The 20,983-nt window shown below is 42.6% G+C and overlaps 4 protein-coding genes and 2 pseudogenes across 4 annotated transcripts; 2 read left to right on the top strand and 4 right to left on the bottom strand.

Moving 5' to 3' along the window:
- Positions 1-3,293: 3,293 nt before the first annotated feature.
- LOC145699857 (leukocyte elastase inhibitor-like) lies at positions 3,294-4,746 on the top strand. The gene is made up of 5 exons (XM_081777112.1): positions 3,294-3,564; positions 3,646-3,784; positions 3,895-4,099; positions 4,140-4,406; positions 4,450-4,746. Exons 1-5 carry the CDS (start codon positions 3,354-3,356, stop codon positions 4,702-4,704), a joined length of 1,077 nt encoding a protein of 358 aa, XP_081633238.1. The 5' UTR covers positions 3,294-3,353; the 3' UTR covers positions 4,705-4,746.
- Positions 4,747-6,189: 1,443 nt separating this feature from the next.
- LOC145699856 (uncharacterized) lies at positions 6,190-8,084 on the bottom strand. The gene is made up of 3 exons (XM_081777111.1): positions 7,867-8,084; positions 6,898-7,797; positions 6,190-6,853 (listed from the first exon to the last, which is right to left on the bottom strand). Exons 1-3 carry the CDS (start codon positions 7,948-7,950, stop codon positions 6,338-6,340), a joined length of 1,500 nt encoding a protein of 499 aa, XP_081633237.1. The 5' UTR covers positions 7,951-8,084; the 3' UTR covers positions 6,190-6,337.
- A 222-nt stretch (positions 8,085-8,306) lies between these two features.
- LOC145700861 (5S ribosomal RNA) lies at positions 8,307-8,423 on the top strand (annotated as a pseudogene).
- Positions 8,424-8,558: 135 nt separating this feature from the next.
- Positions 8,559-8,677, bottom strand: LOC145700879 (5S ribosomal RNA; annotated as a pseudogene).
- A 3,026-nt stretch (positions 8,678-11,703) lies between these two features.
- LOC145697167 (uncharacterized) lies at positions 11,704-15,897 on the bottom strand. The gene is made up of 4 exons (XM_081774328.1): positions 15,671-15,897; positions 13,222-13,600; positions 11,936-12,369; positions 11,704-11,842 (listed from the first exon to the last, which is right to left on the bottom strand). Exons 1-3 carry the CDS (start codon positions 15,749-15,751, stop codon positions 12,053-12,055), a joined length of 777 nt encoding a protein of 258 aa, XP_081630454.1. The 5' UTR covers positions 15,752-15,897; the 3' UTR covers positions 11,704-11,842; positions 11,936-12,052.
- A 2,909-nt stretch (positions 15,898-18,806) lies between these two features.
- Positions 18,807-19,439, bottom strand: LOC145698986 (uncharacterized). Its single transcript, XM_081776232.1, has 3 exons — positions 19,223-19,439; positions 19,090-19,181; positions 18,807-19,039 (listed from the first exon to the last, which is right to left on the bottom strand). The coding sequence occupies exons 1-3, from the start codon at positions 19,374-19,376 to the stop codon at positions 18,860-18,862; spliced, it is 426 nt and encodes a 141-aa protein (XP_081632358.1). The 5' UTR covers positions 19,377-19,439; the 3' UTR covers positions 18,807-18,859.
- Between the last annotated feature and the right edge of the window lie 1,544 nt (positions 19,440-20,983).

Genomic DNA, 20,983 nt, shown 5'->3' with positions numbered 1-20,983 from the left:
TTCCACGGCGCTTATGTATAAGCCAAAGAAGTCCTTCAAGACCGACAGCTCAATGGATGAAAGCATTCGAGTAAACATGTGTCTGGAGCGAGTTGTCGGCGTTGCTGATACTGACGAAGAGCTAATTGTCTTTTCTCGAACGCGCTTCTCTATTTTATACAGAGACTACTCGAATGAACAATTTCTCAGGCTAAATTCTTCTCAGTCAGAATTGCTCGTCTTAGGAACTGTTTGTTATTTCTCGTAAAAAAAAACCATTTTCTTCGAATTTCCGAACATCAAAAAGTCTCTCAGCGGTGGTCAAAACAGCGTCAAATCTCCTCTGTCGTCTATGACAAGAACCAGCGAATCTTCATATTTCTGCATCAAAACATAATTTCGGTTTACAATGGCTATCGCTTTTCATTTCAAACGGAAATGTCGACAATTCATGTGGATGCTCGGCAATGCACAAGGCTCTTTATGGATCCAACGGATAGTTCTATGACTTTCAAAATTACTTGTGAAAAGTTGTTTCCTTCTCATAAAATCATATCTATTTTACTTTCTAGTGACCGGGTTTTCGGAATCAAACTGTCAAGAATCACCGTGTTAGAAGTTGGAGAAGAAGATCTTAATCGATATGCAAATATTTTTCCAACAATAAATTCTGTCGAAGCATCTTGGGAAGGGTAAGTGTTAAAATGTTTTTTTTTGATTTCTATTACCTGATTAAAAATAAACCGCTATGTTTAGACGGTGCATAGAGCCCAGTCGACAGAAAGACAGGTGTTTTCACTACATCCTCGATGGAGATTACTTTTCGACCTCAACCAAAAACGAACTCGAAGCTTTGTCAAGTTCACCTGGATTTTTCAAAGCGGTTTTTCTCAACTGCCCACTGCTCAACTTATATTGGCAAAAGTACACGCAGTTCATTTTAGCATTTTTGTGCTTGCTTTGTTCCTTTCTTCTCGGTAAAGCTCTCCTCGAATTCCGCTAATAACAGTTAACCAAAGGACTTTTACTGGCACTGCTGAAGCTCCGAAGAACTTTTTCAACCTCCGCCGCCGCCAAGAATGAGCTGCTTTAGTCTACTTCAAAACTATCGAATTCTTCAATTTTCATTTTCTTCATTTTTCATTTATTTTAATTGCTTCTAATCCCCCACTGCCATATCCCTTTATTTATTCATTTGCCTGTGTACGCTGTCCGTTCGAAAGGGATTATTTCTTTATCGAAATTAAAGAGTGAAAAGATAGATCAAAAAAGGTGTAAAATAAAACCGCAAAATAATCGAGAGACATGTTCGGCATATCTATATTTAATAAGCCAGGAGAGTCAAATTGGCAATGTGGCGCGCTGCCACTCGCTTGGAGCGGGGGCCGGAGAATGAAAAAATCAATCCCTATTTCTCAGACCAGAGAAAGGCCAACCATACCATACCAGCACAACGACGTACTCATATTTCTGCTAGAATTTTCAGTTGAGCTCAGAAATCATTGAAATCAACGAAGAGAATTGATGAAAAGAAGACCATGTTTTCAGAAGAAGAATTGCTCAGCAGAATTGAGGAGCTAGAACTCACCATTGACGAAATAAGAGATGAACATGAACTCCAACTGGAGAAAATAACGAAACAGCTGAAAGAAGAGGAAAATATAAGGTAGGAGAAGTGATTCTTGGGCACAAATTTGACAGCTTAGATTTAGAAAATATGAGCTCATCGAAAAGAAGATCCACCGAGTAGCGATGATTTGTGAGAAAAATAGGTAATTTCTTATTAATAATAAGTTTGTATTATGACATTGTCAATAACAGAACAATCCGGGTTTTACTGAACTGCTTTTAGGCAAGATTACTGTCAGGCAAGAGAAAGCTACACACAAGAAAGAAAACGCGCAGAAGAGCTAGGTACAGTATAAAATTGTGGTACAGTTAATTGAATTACCCGGGCTCATCAGAAGGGAATGACAGTGGATTAAATGACCCCAGAGGCCAACAAGATTGAAGGATCTTGTATTGAATCAATTAAGACCGGACTGATCTGTAATCAATAGAAAATCTATAGAATATGGATATTTACATCATTTTAGAATTATTTTATAGCTGGATATACGTTAATAAATATCCCGTATAACGTTTCATATATTTAACCTCGTAATATATACGGTACAGGATAGATATACACTGTATATTATACAGTATATATCTTGCTATTTGACCGTAAAATCTAAGTGCGATCCAATATGTTCTCATCAATACTAAATGACAAGATAATTTAAACATCTGGCCGACAGGGAATGTAATGTCCAGAATTATCCCCTCAAAAACACTCATTTTGAATGTGGACGCGTAATAGAACCGACATTATTGGAGAGCGTTGACATTAATTATTCAAATGTTACTAAAATACACCGTTGTCAATGAAAAAATGTCCCCTTCAGGGTCATGTCTGTAGGACAAGGTTGATAATGTCTAATTCAGAGCAGAAGAACAAGGAACTGATGAAGCGTCTCTCAGGTGTGCTAAAAACCGCGGAGACGCTGTACAACGAGCGAACAGTGCTTCAAAACGAGCTGAAGAACAGTCTTACTCGATCGCAAACAATGATTGAACATTCCACTGCCGCAATCTCGAGCAAATCATCAACGCGAAGAACTTCCATGGCAAACTCAGATGCTACAATCACATCGGAAACATTCCGCTCTAGGACAGATTCAGCAATTCAGATTCTTTCTATACAAAATTACAATAATCAGGTTTTGAGCTTCTAACTCGATCTTCATGAGATCAAAAATCACGTGATATAGCAAGGTAATCACATTGCCTTTTGTTGAGTCTTCAAAAAGAACACTGTCGAGAAGTTCAGATGTTTCTCGCCTATCACGTGCTTCGACGACGAGGCGAAAGCCAACCTACTTTAGACTTTCTACCGTCAATGCCCTCAATTCAAACTCTGCTTCTACTCATCTATAGAATATCACTTTAATTAATAATTTCCTCTAAACTGCTGAAAATTAAACTGCCAACGACTTTCAAATTAAAAATCGAGATGAAAAGAACTGTCACTCTATTTTCATGCAGTCTTCGAAATGAGGTCCTATAAACAAGCCCTAAGGCTCTAGAAGTACCACGACTCCGCAAAATCATCTGATGACTCAATCTTCAAGCCTGACCGCCCTGAGTGCGCTTTCCCTTTAGATTGTCACAAACTAAATATAACGAATTCTGTCACTGTTTTGCGAAGAGACCCGTATTTACAGAGTACGTAATGGAGCGTCGAGTTAAAAATTAACCTAACATCTATTAAAGGCAATCTTCTTTCTTTCAAAATTAAAGATCAAAAGATCAAGGAGAAAGGAAGCTACAAGATGTCCGATTTCAAATTCGTGTTCCAAATGCTCAAGCATTTGAGGGGGAATCAATGTTTTTCACCCGTTAATATTTCACATGCGCTCGGAATGGTGATGCTTGGCACCACGGACGAGACCAGAGACGAGTTGGCAACTGTTCTCGGTCGAGGCGATCATGCTCAGACGCATTCAGTCCTACAGAAGGCTCTTGACTCGATGAAATCTAAAGGTACAGCGTCGAATCAATCATACTGCATCAGTTAGAAATAGTTGACTGAATGTAACTTTTTTAATTATGTACCGAATTCAGAAGTGGCTAACGTTGCTGCCAAACTCTTTATCCAGCGAGGATTTGAAGTCAAAACGCCATTCCAAGACGCATGCCTCGAAAAATACGGTGCCGGAGCTGAGAAAGTCGATTTCGCCGACCCAGAAGCATCAGTTGGAACGTAAGTCGGTCAGAATATGGCTAAAAATTACCGTCAGAATATGTGATTTATGCAGATTTATGCTCAAATATTTGAGTCTCTCAGCGGGTAAATAACGATAATGATTATAGAATTAACAAATGGGTCGCTGGGGAGACAAAAGAAATGATCAAAGATTTGCTTTCTGCTTCTGACGTCGATGCGAACACCATGATTGCACTTTGCTCCGCTCTTCACTTCAAGGGATCTTGGGAGAATCCCTTCGATGCTCCTTTTGAAGATGACTTCCATCTCTCTGAGAGCGAAACAGTTAAGACTCAGCTGATGCAGAAAAAGGTAAGAATGCCCGTCGTTATTTTTATAAATTTCTTTCCAGCATAAATTTGCGTTCAACTACTCCGGAGAACTGGAAGCGCAAGTCGTCGAGCTTCCATATTCAAATGGAGCTTCAATGCTTCTCGTCGTCCCACAATACATTGGTGGACTCGACGGAATCGAAGCAAAGATCACTCCCGAAGTCGTCGATGATCTTGTCAAAAATCTCGACAGATCTGGCGGAGATGAAGTTCTGGTGAAAATGCCAAAGTTCGAGCTTGAAGTTGGCATGAACTTGAAGGACACTCTTGAGAAATGCGGACTCACGGTAAGAGGACAATTATTTCTTTGAGGTCGTAAATTCTCTCTAGCGAATCTTCAACCCCGAGGTGAACCCACTTTCTGAAATGACGCACGCGGGACTTCACATTGGCGCCGCCGTTCACAAAGTTAAAATCATCGTCGACGAGCAAGGAACAGAAGCTGCTGCTGCCACTGGGATGATCGGCATGATGAGAATGATGCCGATGATGCCAATCCTAATCGAAGCCAACAAACCATTCCTATTTTTCATCCGATACGAAGGAGAGACCGTTTTTGCTGGACGATTCTCCTCGCCTAATTAGATGATAATAGCCTGACTTTCTTCCTTTTCAAATAAAAACATTATTAGATAATTTTAACTGACTCTATTTTCGATAAAAACGCAGCAGATAGAAGTTTAACTGAACTATTGTGGATGTCAGGGTAAAAATGGGGGAATGGCAAGCTAGATTGGTACAAGCATGTACAAAAATACAGGGATTAATCCCAGTCTTCATCATTCGACTCAGCCGAGAACTCAGAAGATTCGCTACCGCTGAATTCGTACTTGACCTAAATATGAATAATTAGGAACAAAACCAGAAGGTCATCAAAATACCGGTTTGGCTGGGGCAGCTTTAGCGCGGCGAGAGCTTCTCTCTCGTGGAATAACTGTCTTTGCGACTTGCTGCTTCAACTTCTTCGTCAACTTTGCTGGCGGAGAGTCGTCATCTGATTCATCGGAGCTGTCAGACGAGGCTTCGGGCTCTTCGTTTTCAGACTCGATCGATTCAATTGTATCGTCATCGACGATCTTGACCTTGTTTCGTCCGCGCCCGCTTGATTTCGTTGGAGCGCGTTTTTTAGTCGTTGCGGAGGCCTTTTTCTCCAGTTTTTCAATCTCTTCATCGGATGATTCGTCCTTAAACGAAGTTAGCTTTCTACGATCAGCGTATTCAATTACCTCGAGATCCATCTTTCGACGCTGGCCCTTCATAATAACTCGTTCAAGTTGAGGATCAACTTCTCGTCCAGCGAAGAGTCGTTCAACCTTTTTTTTCGCGAAATAAAGAGCGAGTAGCTTTCGCCAGTTCTTCTTCGCCCGACTGCGAGATTTCTGTCGAGCGCGTTCTTCCGAAATACCGGCAGCTTCAACATATGCATCTCGCACTGTCTGCTCGTACTCCTTGCAAATGACGTAGCCGCCGATCTTAGGGTATCCCTTCTTCCCATCGAATCCGACAACGGCCTTTGCTGCGTCGATTCCAAGCTTTCTGCAGACTCGAGAGCACACCCCGAAGTCGTCCAAATCCTCGAGAAAAACTGTACCAATTGGAAGCATGCACATCTGATACAAATCAACATTTCCGAAATCGTTTCTTGGTACAAGACCATCTTTCGCAATTGGAGCTTTGTACCAATCAGTTTGCCACTCGCCGAAAAGAGGTGAGTTCTTAGCACCAGCGTCGTTGCCAGCCTTTTTATTTTGCATCCAGCTGGCAACCATTTTCATTGGAACTTCTCCATCGCGTACGACTCGAGCATTTTGGAGCCATGTTCCTCTGGTGTGAAGCTTTTTGACGGCTTTTCGAGGGAAGATGTCTTCGTATGTGATTTCTCCCTTTGATTTCAATTCGATCTGTCCGACAGGTGTTGTGTCTTCGGGATAGATGCATTCGTATTTGAGGACATGACGACGTAAGACGTAGAGAGGATGACCTTTGAGGGCAGAAATCGTCTTCGGGATTGGCGCAGACTTGAGATTCTTGTTCATCTCTTTTGTCTCTGCAGTTTCCAAGTGCTTATTTCGCGAGGGGAACATGTCACATGTTTCCTTCCAGTAGTTGGTGTTTTTCTCCACATATTTGATGCGAAGCTTCTTGGTGTCTTCCAGCCACTTTGATGCGTATCGCGCAGTAACATCCCGAACACCTCCGTCGAAGCCCATGCAATACTTCACTGGCCAGTAGAGGAACCCTTCCACGTTTTTCGTCTCCACAACTGCGAATCTGTTCTCCTTGATAATGACCGGAAGCCAGGTTTCTCCGATGAAAACTTCGCACCAGCTGTTGAGAATGACGGAGGACTCGTGTTTGGAAACCATTCGGCGGATTTCTTCATTCTTCTTTTTCCCTCCTTGAGCTGTTTTTCGGACTGCGGCTTGTGGTGATGAATTCGTCCGTCGATGACAAGACGAGCGATTCCACCGACAGATCGTACCGCAGCGACGAAGAGGCAAGTTCGGAGGAAGTACTGATAGGTGATCGATTTGTTCTTCCACCAAGGGTCTTCGCAATTGTATCGCTGAAGAGCTCGGTCGAGAAGGAGAAGTCCGCCGTGGGGGCTAGGGATGCCGGAATCGGCTGGAGCGGCGGGAAAATGGAAGGAGCTGTTCATCGCGACTGTGAGTCGGCGGAGGTCAGCTTCAGAATCGACGTTGGCGTCAATGGGCAGCATGGATAGGATGTTCGCCTGGAAGGAAATGGTTAAATATATATTGATGGAAATAAAGTAACCTGAAGAAATTTGCAATCAATGTGTTTGTCCCAGCTGAGACCGAGCCACAAGTGGACCAAAAGATCGATTCGGTGTCGTTCTTGAGAGTGCTCTCGCTTCTCACGATTAATAATCGACCTCATGTAGGCTGCCCACTCGCGCTGCTGTCGCTCTTCCGGAGTTTCTTTGTATTCTTCAATGAAGCGGTTTTTCTTCGCCTCTGTTATTTCAATTTGAAGAGTTCCGTCGTCGAGATAGGTGCCTTCGACGTGTGGGCCTTTGGGAGCTTCGTCTTCTTTCTCCTCTGCTTCTTTCTTAGCACCTCTTTTCTTTGCTTTAGCCTTTGGTTTGGGCTTTTCTTCTTCCTTGTCGGATTCCGACCAGTCCGACTCATTTTCTTCCTTCACCTTCTTTCTCTTCGGCGCGGGTTTCTTTCGCCCCTTCGCTGCTTTTTTAGGAGCAGGAGCTTCTTCATCGCTTTCTTCTGGCTGAGGAGTGTCATTCTGATTGTCGTCAGCTTCGGCCTTGAAGTATTTCGATTTGACCTCTTTTGTGGCTTTGGCTTTCTTCGACTTTGATTCTTTCTTTGGAGCTTCTGCAGCCTTCGCGCGACCGGCTCTAGTTCTCTTCTTCATCGGCGACCGTGGTTCTTCATCTTCCTCGGAAACTTGCTCCTTGACTGTCTTTTTCTTCTTAGGCTTGGGTTCTGCTTTGGAAGCAGTCTTTCCACGAGCCTTGGTTTTGACTGGATCTTGAGCTTTAGCCTTGGTGGCTCGAGTGGAGCGCTTTGGTGGAGGAGGAGCTTCGTCCTCCGAATCGCTCCAGTCTGAGCCCACGGAGCGTTTTGGAAAAGATGGAGGAGTGTTTTCTTTGTTGAGATTTTCTCCAGCCATGAGCAGGGCATCGAGATCGACAGATTCCTAAAAAAATACAGACGAGCGAACAAAGTTGACTGAAATTATTTGAGAAAACAGTTTTGAATGGCTTACCTCTTTCTTGGTGACCTTCGACTTTTTCTTCTGGCGAGAATTGCCGACATCGTCTTCGGTGATTTGATCAAGGCGGATACTCATACTTTTTCTCTTCTCAATTTTTGCTTCCAGGATCGAGGAAATTTTCAGAATTTCAGGGGTTCAAAAATTTCGAGAAGAGCACGTGAGAGAGAAATGTTGACTTCCAAATCGGTTACTCCGAAAATCGACGGGAACATTCGCTGATGAGGCAAAATGACGTAACATGGTTCGGTCTGGAGAGTTTCTGGCGCGCGGGCTCAACACCCAATCAGGGGCTGTGGAAGTTTGTTACGCTTCAAATCTAGCGAAAAGTCCTATTTTCGCCTTTATTTGTGGCTTCACGGCGGAAATAATTGCAAAAAGGGACTTTTTGTTTTGAAAAATTGATATGTAATTCGTCCAAATGAGCATCCTTCGCTTAGCGTCATACCGCGTAGAATAAACCAGTTCTCGTCCGATCACTGAAGTCAAACTACGACGGGCGGGGTTAGTACACATGGGTGACCGGTTGGGAATACCTCGTGCGCTAAGCATTTTGTTTTTTGGGACTTAGTTTTCAGTTTCAAGAAATTTTGGTCGACTTTACATTCCATAAGGAGCAATATTCATGGAGATAAAATGGGCCAAAGTTTCTCGAAAACTGAAATCTGACTCCGAAAAAAGCAAAATGCTTAGCGCACGAGGTATTCCCAACCGGTCACCCATGTAAGTACTAACCCCGCCCGTCGTAGTTTGACTTCAGTGATCGGACGAGAACTGGTTTATTCTACGCGGTATGACGCTAAGCGAAGGTTCTTCATTTTGTGAAGTTTATAAAGCAAACTCGCATAAGCGTTTAATCGCAAGTTATAGAATTCTAAGTACTAAAACTACTCTTTGTGACTATAATAACACCATGCGGTCAGTAGTTGAAGTCGTAGAGTTCGAAAATCTTTCGATTCATTCAAATTCTGGTAATGGTAGTCATCCAATCGAGCCTTTTGAATAAACGAGTTTGAATAATAACTTGTTGCTCATATTTGAACACGTTGAGCGGATTCCACAGGCGAGCCAATGTCACAATGCGCTGTGGCCTTCAGAATTGGTCGAATATTTTTGAGAAATTTTGGCGACATTTCTGAACACATTTCACGAATACAGCCGACATTCCCACATCACCAGCAGCCATTCCTGAGCTGCGGGTGGAACGCGACTCCCTTATCACCACGTTATTTAGATACCACAAGAAGACACAAAGCCTCCGACGCTGACAATGGGTTGCATACTCCTTCAACATCGGAATTTTTCAACAACGGAACAAATCTCAAAAATCTGAAAATCAAAGGCATCAATTTGTATTAAACAATATAATTTAAACTAAAATTTATTCAAAACTTAAGTAAAGATGAAATATCTAACTACCGATTTTGAAACAGTTTCATTTTATGTAAGAGTCATTCAGTCAAGATTCCTGACTTAGGAAGTCCTCTATTTAAAAAAATAAAAATCAATGTAATATTTGGCCATTGTATGAAAAGATAGAATAGAGTTTCATTTTCAAAAAATTGTTTTGAATAATATGCAAAGCCTTCATTTTTCCCATTTATGATTGTCCGGGTCCAACTGAGGGCGCAACACTGATGGTTTCTCAGCGGGAGATATCAGACATGGCGGGAAGATGTATCGTAAAGATTATCACTAAAGTTGTGTCTAATTTTTCACTGTGTAAATTCTTACCAAAGTGCAGCAACGCTGTGGTTGAACCGGTTGAGGCGGTTGAATCGAAGTTATGCAGGCGGTTCAGGGATTTACGATTTGAATCATGCCAATTTCGCTTGTGCAGGTAATGCGCAGGACGAAGAATGCCCCGTCGGAATTCGAGGTAGAAAACAACGCACACAGAAAAACCTAGAAGTGGAGCCACAAAAGGTACGCAGCTCTCCGGCCAAAATCGCGAATCACGATCGGCATTCCGCGCAGCAAAATAATTGCCAACGACCGCACTGCCGGATTCTAATGGCAAACTCTTCGAGGAAGACACAAATGCCGATCGTGCCCCGGCTGAGGCAAAAATTAAACCCGAATGTTGCACAGGAGCCAAATAAATACCATTGTGGTTGGGCGATCCTCAGTATGTCTGGCACGCTCGGGCCGGAAAATCTTCTTCGTACTGAACCAAGCTCACCTTTTCCATTTTTCTTGTATTCAAACAAGCTTTCCTAAATTCAAAAGTCTTTCCTGAAGATTTCTGCGCATTAACACCCTCAAAACTAGAAAAATTCTCGTCTCTTGCAACAAACCCGGATGGTGCTCACAAAGTGCCAAAGAAAAGCACTCCTCCCAGCTCAACGGAAAGCGGCTCTTAGTAAAACACCAGTCGCGCCTCAAAGAGGGAAGTGCTATCCCCGTATTAACGGATATCTCTATGCTGCAGCGAGTTATCAGCTCTTTACTTTTTACGGTCGCAGTAAGAGGCATTCAAGATAAGGGAACTTCCGAAGAGAGAAATTTTTCCAAAAACCGAACTTCCGCATTCCGATTCCTTCAAAGTATTTCATTCGAGCTCTCACCTGCGGTCTACCGTTGCCCACAATATACACATTCAAGCCAGAGACTGATCCAATTCAAGACCAGAATATGCATAGGTGGAATTCTGAAGCTCATTAGAGAACATTTTTGAAGCCGAACATCAACCAAATTGTTGCAAAAAAAAACTCTTTTTTCTTCTCTATTTTTCTTGTTTCCAATTACCTCTTACTGCTGGGTGCTTTGTTTGATTCTAAAATCGGAATTTCCCTTCGTCCTGGGGAATGCAGCCAGATCCAGTAAAGGATATACAAAACCACGCGGAGATATACAATAACGAATCTTTGATGGTGCTCTGTCTCCCACCGCGCTGCCCGACCGGTTGCGGCGCGCATTCCTGCCGAAGAGCCGCTCACTTTCATAATTTGGCTGTAGGTTTCCATGCGTTCTTTTTTAGCGCAAAAGCTCACCGGCTGTTTCTGCTATCCGATGTAGTTAGCAAGTCTAATCCTCTGGGAGTCTCCCAGAGTTAAACGTAACCTCCCAATTAGCTGATAATGATAGCACTCGTAGACAAATGAAAGCAAATATTTACACGTGCTAAGTGATTAAAAACAACTGAAGACGTGATCTCATAATTGTCTGAAAATAAACTGTGCATTTTACGTAATGAGATGGAGAAAAAACCTGATTTCAAACTATCCCCTATCTTTGAAAATTGACGCATTTTTAAAGTCACGAATTGAGATTCAGGAATTTGAGCGTGGGTCAGCCAGCGGTCGCCGAATTATCACAACTGATAAAATTGTGGCGTATATTTTTTGGCGCACGGATTCATCCTTTTTTTTCAAGATAGGAAGGGAGCAGGGAGTGAAAGGTCACCGACACCACTTGTGCTCGCTCTCTCGGGCAAAAAGTCTGCTTCCCACGGTCGATAATTATCAGCTAATTAGAGTTGATTGCGCTTGGAGCTAACAGTTTGTAAACAAAATAAACTTACAACTCTACAATGCACTTACTTATTAAATTTCGAGGATTAACTATCAATGATGGTCTATCATATAATCGAATTCAGCTTCAAAAACCTCCACAAAGAGTGAGTAGTGGCTAAATACTTAGGGGATGGAATTCAGAGCCCATTCCTTCACGATGGGGCTTGACATCGCTGAGGTCACTGAAGCTTGAACCCTCGAGAGCTCACCCACTCCATGATAAGATAGTACTACTCCTGCTCCTTCTTTTCAACCCTTGCGCGTTTATCTTCATCACGTGTTTACAAGTTGCACAAAATAAGATCGAGCTGTTTATTTTTTCCAATGAGCGTTTATTTTATTTTTTGAGGAGCAGTGACAAATAGCTTTACATTGATTTATGTACAGTTCGTCCGAATCGTCAGATCGTTTCTTTCGATATTGAAATTGGCTTCATTTTCAGTAGCTCCGGAATCCTATAGAGTTTAATTAGATTAAATAAATGGCTTAAGTCTGAAATTCTGAATAGTAAATTTTTGAGAGACTGTTTTAAAGAAGATGAAACGTACCAGCTGCTGCGGCTTGAAAAGGCGACTGATTTGCTCCAAGTTGATCGAGTCCTGTTGCTGCTGTTGGTCCAGTCGAAGGGAAAAGACTGCTCTGATTGTAAGTACCGACTCCTGCCGTCAGATTGAGGGAAGAATTGTAGCTCGCTGATGGAGAATATGAAGGATTTTGGTTGAATGAAGATGCATAATTCGCAGCGTACTGGCTCCAGTAGGGACTCGCCGCCTGATTGGTTGGGGAGAAGGAGTGCGAGGTGGTCGGTGTGGCGCTGGTGTGCGGAGAGAAAGACGTTGGACCCGTGCCATAGCCAGGGAATCCACTGTAATGACCGTACGGTGGCGTGGTCGACAGTGATGAAGATGTGAGACTGCCGATGCCGGAGCTTGGGCGGCCGGGGAGGTCTGTTGCTGGTAGTACGATGCGGGGAAGATGAGTCCTAAAATCATCAGTTAGAAAATTTGTTTCGGCTTGCCAAAAGTGCAAAGCAAGGAATTCTAAAATCTTGAGCAATTGTTCTTTGCCAGGTGGGGACGGAGGATGGATTCGATGCCCCTGTGAACGATGATTGACAAATTAATTCTAGCGTTGTTGTCTACCCCGCGCTAGCAACACCGGCAATTATCATTCCTGCTGTCAGTCTTAGTCTCCAAGGCTTGCGTATCTGGTATTGTCCCTGGTACTCAAAATGGCGCGTGTTGACAAACAGCCAAAGTAAAACGGTATTTTGGACATTCCAAAGAACAGAAAAATCGAGTAGTTTATATAAAAGCGTAATTGGCAGGGCCAGCCGGGCTTTGTGAAGAGAGGGGCTCACTGGTTGCGGGCGAGCGGCATTTGCGAATTGTTGCGGCCGTTTTGAGACGGTGCTCGGCGCATTTTTGAAACATTCCACGCCGGACACATAGAGCGCTCAGGCCAAATCGGACCCTTTTGTATTGAAAAAGTAAATTATCATTCACACAAGGAATGTACCACGCCGCCATAATCACCAACAAGTGGGCTCTTCAAATAAACCGCGCGGTCCGAAGCGCCTTCCAATTAAGACTTACAAATCTAATCATCATTTATGAAACTCCTAAATTCGTATTCAAAAATGAGTATCCACGCTGATTTGAGATTTTATGCACTTAGTATTGTTTAATAGCTATCAAAGCGCCGCCGCCGCAAATATTGAAATGAACCGACCGGTTTCTACTAAGTGGGGCGCCTCCTCCACCCAAAAAATGACAAATTGGTTTCGTTTCCGCCTTCCGAAGTTCAAAAGATCCATTTGAATATGATCTCTTACCTCTTCTTGTTTTCGTTTCTGACTGTGACTTCTTGAAATGTTCATCGAGCTCTTCTTCGATATCTTTTTCGTAAAAACTCTCTACCAGCGGTTCCATCGCATTCGGCCGGGGTGGAGTCATTGGCAGACTCTGCTCTTGCGTTGGTTGATTTGGCGAGGTCGAGGCAGGGGTACTGTGGCCTGTAGGAGCTACTGGCAACTGTGGTTCTAGTTTCGTGATAGCAGCGTTCAAATGACCGAGTTGAGTGGCTGGGTCGAGGACTGAAGGAGCGCTGACGGATACTGGATTCATTGTGGAAAGACTTTCATGTGCGGAAACTGATGGAGTATCGTGAAGACCCGGTCCGGATTGATGGTAGCCGTTAGCAAAGTTCAGTCGCTGAAGAGAAATGGTTAGGATAAGGTTTTGAAGGGCCTTTTGAAAGAAAGTGGAACGGAATTTTCACGCCTTGAATCTTGTTCAAAGGCGACTTTGACTGGCCAATTTCTTATTTGTTGATAGTCAAGGGGCGTCAAAAGAGTTCAGAGTGGCGCTGCCTGCTTCAAGGGTGTTTGTTGTTCGCAAGGTTGCTGAGCGGTGGGTCGTGGTCGGTCGATTTCCGCCAGCCTTGGTTAAATTGGTGGAATGCTCGGCGGCCCCTGCCGGGACAAATTGAGCAGACATGGGCGGATCAAAGGCGCTATACATGCAGGAGCGAATACCCAAAAATGAGCGATGTGTATTCGAAAAAATCTCCTTTGCCTCAGACGAATAAATTTTCCATAGATGTTTGGAATCCGAGAGTCATTTGTACTCGCGCAAGATTTGAATATTTAAATGTAAATATAACTTGAACCGATCAATAAATTAATTTCGAAATAGTTCGAAATAATTTTTTTACTCATACTTTGAGTCATGTTCAAAACTTATCATAAAAACTTATCGAACTCAAAGTCGACCACAAGAGAGAGCTTTCCCGGCGGAAGTACACGAGCTTTTTGCATTTCGTATTCTTGTGTTCCGTTTGCCTGATAACACGTGATAAGCTCGTCCCCTCAGTGGCTCTCCCGCGGTGATCAAAGGCGGCGGATACTGGTAGTTTAGGGGTAGGTAGCCAGTTTCACCAGATCCCATGGTCCCCTTTACGACAGGGGCACACACTGCGAATTACAAATTCTGACACGCCGCGCTGTCTAGCTCCTTCAAAAATCATCGTTTCTGGTGAAATTTAGGCTCATGAAATCAAACCGCAGTGGGTTCTGTAAAAATTAACAGTGATACCCTTAGTTTGTGAAATCTGTGAATTTGCTAAAAACATTGTTTATGCAACTTGAATTTTTTCGCAGTTTTCATTTCCTGCTGTCAAAAAGAGAAGAATCTGATTTGATTGATGATTGCAGATCCAGTTGAGTGAATTTTGATGTTAATTATTTTGGGTTCATATTTTCAGAAGCGGAAATTGTGAAATTTTCGTGTGAGGGGGGAATTTTCAGTGGAAATTGTTGCATCTAGTGAGATATGCGGATCCACATAAGGCGAATACTTTCGGGTTGTCGGGAGAACATTCATTTGGCTTTCTTAGAGCGCAAGAATTTGGAGACCCAGGCGCTTGGCATTTTTTGAGTAATTTTGCTCATTACAATCTTTTTCATAAATTCCTAGTTTGAAAACTTTTTCTAAGCCTCTTGAACTAAATTTTTAATGAAATAGCAAGAAAGCTCTAAAATTCTAGCTTTCAGTTGCAAATGTTTACGAAGATAGAACGCTCACGATTTCGCAAATTCTTGCAGAGCTTACTTATCACCTTCGAGTTCAACCCGGCAGTTGCCAAAACAGAACAAAGGGACAATTTGGTGGTGCGAATTATGTGATGAATCAACAACGATCCTTTCAAATTGGGTGGGCCCCCAACGTAGAAGTCCGATAACAACTTCTTTTGAGCATCATCAGTGTCAACGACTGATGATTCATTTGCCTTATCAAATGATGATCGGGCTGAATCGGATGCTCAACCTGGTGATTGGAATATTCAAGCGGAAAAACCCTTTTATCTTAGTTTGAGAATATGGGGAGCTTATCGGCAGATGATAATTTCTCAAGAAAATTTTGCTAACTCGCCTTTCTGATCTTTGATTTTCGCCTTCGAAACTCAACGATGTTCGGCTTATTACGATGAAAATTACAGGAGTTTAGTTTTCAAGGGTTCTTTTTCGAATAAATTCACCCACATGTGACAGCCCTTCGACTTTTTCACATAAAATCTTAGGATAAAATCCGCCAAAAATGAATCTGAAGAGTTTATTCTATTCAAGGTACTGAATCAGTAATACTGATCCCAAGCCCAAAATAACTACCTCCACCAAGTGCGGTCCGGCCTCTTGAGTGCCGAGTACATTTTTTAATTTCAGCAAATTCGCCTTTTATTAAAATTCAGACTCTCTTCAATATAGATCCGATCTCAAATATTACCTGTTGCTGATATTGGGCAGCGTAGTTGAGGTACTGGAAACTTTGCATCGTCTGTGGCATCACTTCTGGAGCGCTCATCATATCTTTTTTATCTCGCTCTTGTTAAAAGGTTGAGCTTTTATTTTCAATCTTTTTGGCAATCTCTGGTGGTGACTGTTAGTAAGGATATCTGTATGTTTGCGAAAGGATGATCAAAAAAAAAAACAATTTTGTTTGAATTTAAAAGATTTGAGGAATCTGTAGAGGAGAATTGTGGTGAGGGCGGCTGGAGCCTACTGTTGGATGGGGACGCCGCGCCGAGAGGTGGCGCTGTCCACGAAACGGAGTCAGGCAAGAAAAGGGGTTGACGATTCGACGCCGCTCGGTGGGGTCACTGAGCGAAGTTCGTAGTCGTCATCAGAGTCTAATGAAGGTGATTATAACTTTTTTTTTATTGGAACTACTGTTTAGCTTCGGAAGAGTATTTCATGAAATAATATATAATTTAGCGACACACTGAAAAGAAGACGATTTTTAAAAGGTTGATAATTATTGATAAGAGTTGAATATATGGGGAGGAAACATTAATTTTAAGTCAGTTCAATGGATTATTTTTACAGTTATAATTTATTTTAACTTTCATCGAGACTGATTGAATCATAACTTCGTTGGTGGGCGCCGAGTCTGGCTAGTTCTGCGAAAATCACCCGCCAAATCGGAGAAACTACCCAGTAGCTCAACCCTTCCTCCAATTATTCCATCACGGAGAGTAAGTAAAAGAGATGTATTACAGTTGGTGCGAATTCTGGCTGCTCAGCCGAATGGTTGGTCGCCAGCAGCTGCATGCGCGTCCAGCGCCATCCATCATTTTTCGCATCTGAGCGAGCTCAACATTTACGAAAAGGAGGGATGATCGATTCCCGCTCATTATCGGCCGTGCGAAATTCTCAGGGCTGATAGAAAGAAGGAAGGCGCAAAAGCAGCGGTGAAATATATTTAACGCCTTGCGCAAAAATAATAATTTGAGCGGATTCCAGGTGTCAATCTTGGTGCATAACTTGGCGGGTGGATTACGATTGACCTTGGATGCGCTTGCACGTAGAATGCGCACCAATTGCATGCCAGAATGTCTCACAATGTGAAGAAAAATTTTGCGAAATTTCCCAAAAATTTCTCATGAACCCGCTTACACACGCAGAGGAATTTCATTAACGACTTCTAAAGGCACTAATTGGGGGTTAGCAGATAGTATTGCCCAAAAAACGCGCCCTGACAAGGGGCCTGCTTCGGAGACAGAAGAATTCTCGTGAACTTCAAGTGAAGACAAATATTATTTTTCTTATAATTTTAGCTTGAATTTATAGCCCTAAAAAGGGCTAAATAGAATACTTTGACCGGTCAGGAGGATAGGATAAGTTTGATGTGTATCCAGTCGGTTTTTGTTCCTTCTTCATTTTGTAATTGAAAATTGGGAGCAGCTTGGTCAGGTAAGCAGGCGCGGTTTCTTCGTTGGATGTTTCGAACCACTCTTGGTGGACATCGTCTGTCCGGAATGAGGAAAAAATTTTTTCGGGGCTTTATATAGGGATTGGTGGGAACAAAACACTGCGGGCTTCTAGAGAAGAGGATGAAAAGGAAGTTTTAGATTTTCAAGTCCTAAAAGCGATCGAATTTTATACGGATTGCTGGGAAGAAAACAGTTCTGCTCTAGAGATTTCCACAAGATGTTTAGCACATGAATTTGTGAAGAGTACCAGTGGTAGTTTCAACTTGAAACTTTCAAGGCCGTCAAATTGACTGTTGATCCGTAGTTTTACCAAGAAAAGTGTGAATACACCAGTCATCACATGACAATAACAGTCTTGAATCTGTTTAGAGCTGAAAATTGGCGTTTTGGGTGGTTACCACATCAAGCAACAAATTGGCAAAGTTCAGAAACGGAGCGTTTCGGAGAAGATACCATCAGAAAACCAAAATTACAGATCTCTTACCGACGCAAGGGGAGGAATTCGAACATTATTTGGAAAAGAGACATTGACAAACTAGCTTTCAAGTTCTCAATACTAATAAATAGGCAAACTGTTGGAAAAAATAGGTAGAAGTAGAGCGCTAAAGAAAAACTTAGCTCCCTAAGGACTTTAGGCTGAGGTATTTCTACAAAAATAGTCCTGCAGCTCATTTCTATCTGGGTCAGGTACCGGTAGTCATAAAATCTCGTCACTTAGAGGCCGTGGTCTGGACGAATTTTGATGGATAGGGAGAGGCGCGTGTCGTAAGAAAGCGATGTCTGCGGCAGGTCGGTATGCTTTTGGGAATTCTGAGCGAGATTCCAGTTCCGAACTCCTAAATAAATGGCATTCCACGTTCAATGCAACGCCCGGTGCACATGTGCTCCAAATTTTTTCACATTTTTTCTCATAACCAGCCAAATGCCAAGATTTTCTGAAACACGTTGAGGGTCAGTTTTGGCGCTTCCGATGGATAAATAGTTCCGTCAAGGTATTCAAGATAACATTGCCAGGGAAGGCTCAATGTGACTAATTGCATTCTTTGTCAGATAAATCTTGTAAGAAGGTAAACTTGATCTGCCAAAGGTTAGTAATTCTGAAGATTAATTTACGCTTGTTTGATTTAGGCTAGGAAATGTGGTATATATTAAATTGCGGAGGTAGTAAAATGTTCATAAAAACAAGTCTTTTCTGATAAATATGCATTAAAAAGACCATAAAAACCTCCAGCAAAAATGCCAAGAATAAGTCTCAAAAGCTTTGAGATGCAAATTTGAAATTCAACAAACTTTTCTTTTGTCGAAGGAATTCTCGATGGTCCTCTAAAACCTGTTTTCTGAATCCGGCTACAAATTCGCCCCTTTTTTGCCTTTGAAACTCGCCGCCGACTTCCTTATGAGAAAGTGGAAGTGTTTTTATTTATCGTTTTCCAAGCTCGACAATGTCATAATATTTGGGCCCTTGTTGCAATTTCTGATTGTGTTTACCGCTCTTGCACCTCGAGTGCGCGATTTCAATCAGCGCGAAAAAGGTGTCAAGCCCGGATGTCGACTCATTCCGAAGAAGCACTCTTTTGTTATAAATTAATTGAATATTTTTTTCATGAGCGTTTTGCTTCAAATTAAAAGAAACAGGTTTCGTAAAGAAAACAGAAGTTGAACTCTGATTTATTATTGTGATTTTGGCAGAAGATCGCAGCTGCTCAGAGCGAAACGTCACCAGCTTGAACGGCGGTCGCGTTGTTCGCTTCGCCTTCGATGGAGCTTTCTTCGCCAAAATCGAAGCTTTGTTCTTCGTCAATCTCGATCGACATGAGAACAAGCTTGTCACCCTTCGCGATCGACGGCGTCTTCGGGAGATCACCGAGACGCGGGGCGCGTTTCTGAGAATAATTTGAACCACTGCTTTTGAGATGGACGTTTTGGTACTTACATTGGCCGGTGTAAATTTTCTTTCGACCGGACTAGCGTTGCCAAAGGTGAAGCTGTTGTCTTCGTCGACATCAGTCGACATGAAGATTTCACCTAGAAAGAATTTACGAAAAAGTCCTCATATCAACTATTACCTTTTTCGGCCTCTCTCTTCTTCAGCTCTCCTAGTTTCGGAGCTCGTTCGCTCTTGCTGTTGAAAGCAGGGGCGAGACCATCACCACCCTTTTCAACGCTGCCATCTCGGAGCATGACAGGGGTGGATCGGCGGGCGTGCTCAGCGTTGCTCATCTCTCGAAATGCTATTCTCAAAATATTCTTGCAGAATAAGTCACCGTTCGGTGAAAAGCGATTAATACGGCAGCGAAATTGTCGCCAAAGAGATGGGTCCTCCAAGTTTGCTCTGTCTATCGGACGATCTTTTGCCGTTTGATTGTGTTTTCGTAGAAATGACAATAATTCTCGCTGCCGTTTATAAGAAAAAGTGATCGATCTACAAGTAGAAGTTTGAGTCGGTATTCTTTTTTGATCTTTGAAAAGTCACCACCACCAACCGGAGATGAATTTTATCGCCTAGATTCAAATCAAGCCAAATTGTCGATAAGCTGTGCCTGGAAAATCGGCAGGTTATTCCGCCCACAGCGGATATTCCATTTCGCAAAGTAACTTTCCCCCGGCGAAGTTCAATCGTTTTTTACTCAAAGCGATAAGCTCCTGCTGAGCCCATCGGTATTCTAATCAGTCGTACAGTACGCGCCATGGCTGGCTGCTCATTGGCGGAGCAAAGAGCGCCACTGCACAATGGAATGCACCACCACCACGCAGGCAAGCACCAGCCCGAGAATCGCCAGTACGCCAAAGCATTTGTAATTACGGGCCAAGAAATTGCTCTACCGTAACAAACCAATTTGAAAATTACTAGCACTGTTCCTGTAGTTTCTTGATTGATATAAAAATATAAAGTTGAAAAAGTCAAATTTTAATAAAATCTAATTCTTTTACTAAAGTTCTTCGCTTTTAACGGATGGTCTTTTATCATCTTCGTGGTATAAAAATCTACCCTGCTAATAAAGAAAGCCACAAGAATGTCCCAGTACAAGTTCACCAGTACAAATCCTCGTACAATCTCATATGAGGAGAAGGCCTAATTGGTTCATCTGTGGAATTCTTGAGGCGGTGGCGAATTTGAATTAAAAGAAGGCGACGTCAAGTGCCTGGTCGCCGTTGGAATGTCCAAAACCATCTCAAACAATACAAACCGACCGGGCCTCAACACACTCGACCCACTGCTTCAAAAGAGGGGACAGGTTCAGGTGACTCGAGTTTACAAAGCGTTTTGTTGAGGAGTTTATTTATATGGAAGATCCTGAATTTCTTCCGGTTCCGTTTTTGCGGACTAGACTCCTTTGTTACTGTATAATCTTTTTACTTCCTTTTACTGAAAACTTTAACATCTGAGAAAAACAAGTTGAAATATCATAATCCCTAGTAATCCCTTCAATTAGCGGGCGATCCGGTGGCGCCATGAAGGCCTGGTTTGCGCTGTACGCATCGCGGTCGAGATTGTAGTCGACGGAGTGGCGGCGGTGGAACACGCGAAATTGGTGCAAACATACCAAGCAAGCGATTTTGCACATTTTCAGTGTTGAAATTAGCGCCCAAGCCAGAATTAGACGGGAGTCTTGTTTTTGGCAGCCGGACAAACACTGACATGCACATGTCGCGCTAGTATTCATCCTTTTGGGTATTCAAATTGCTCGAAACAAATATGCATGAAGCATTTAGCATTTTCTGTGATTATTTCGAACGAAACAAGGGGATTTCTCATTTTGTAGGAGGCCTGCATTCTTCAGTTGAAAATTCTTTTTATAATTGACTGACTAAAATATCAGGTTATT

This window comes from Oikopleura dioica, chromosome 2 (genome assembly GCF_907165135.1).
Source record: "Oikopleura dioica chromosome 2, OKI2018_I68_1.0, whole genome shotgun sequence".
Classification (NCBI taxonomy): Eukaryota; Metazoa; Chordata; class Appendicularia; order Copelata; family Oikopleuridae; genus Oikopleura; species Oikopleura dioica.
Note: the sequence above shows the minus strand (reverse complement) of the source record. Positions and strands in the feature narration are given on the sequence as shown.

Bases quoted from the DNA above. Each gene is read 5' to 3' on its own strand.
- LOC145698986 (XM_081776232.1), bottom strand. From the start codon at position 19,376: ATGAGCAACGCTGAGCACGCCCGCCGATCCACCCCTGTCATGCTCCGA. The intron at 19,182-19,222 runs GTAATAGTTGAT...AATTCTTTCTAG, and splicing joins GAAGAGAGAGGCCGAAAAAG to GTGAAATCTTCATGTCGACT. The intron at 19,040-19,089 runs GTAAGTACCAAA...AATTATTCTCAG, and splicing joins GAAAATTTACACCGGCCAAT to AAACGCGCCCCGCGTCTCGG.
- LOC145699857 (XM_081777112.1), top strand. From the start codon at position 3,354: ATGTCCGATTTCAAATTCGTGTTCCAAATGCTCAAGCATTTGAGGGGG. The intron at 3,565-3,645 runs GTACAGCGTCGA...TACCGAATTCAG, and splicing joins TGACTCGATGAAATCTAAAG to AAGTGGCTAACGTTGCTGCC. The intron at 4,100-4,139 runs GTAAGAATGCCC...ATTTCTTTCCAG, and splicing joins CTCAGCTGATGCAGAAAAAG to CATAAATTTGCGTTCAACTA.
- LOC145697167 (XM_081774328.1), bottom strand. From the start codon at position 15,751: ATGATGAGCGCTCCAGAAGTGATGCCACAGACGATGCAAAGTTTCCAG. The intron at 13,601-15,670 runs GTAATATTTGAG...ATTTCTCTTCAG, and splicing joins CTGCCCAATATCAGCAACAG to CGACTGAACTTTGCTAACGG. The intron at 12,370-13,221 runs GTAAGAGATCAT...TGATGATTTTAG, and splicing joins AGAAACGAAAACAAGAAGAG to GACTCATCTTCCCCGCATCG.
- LOC145699856 (XM_081777111.1), bottom strand. From the start codon at position 7,950: ATGAGTATCCGCCTTGATCAAATCACCGAAGACGATGTCGGCAATTCT. The intron at 7,798-7,866 runs GTAAGCCATTCA...GTATTTTTTTAG, and splicing joins CGAAGGTCACCAAGAAAGAG to GAATCTGTCGATCTCGATGC. The intron at 6,854-6,897 runs GTTACTTTATTT...ATTTCCTTCCAG, and splicing joins TTGATTGCAAATTTCTTCAG to GCGAACATCCTATCCATGCT.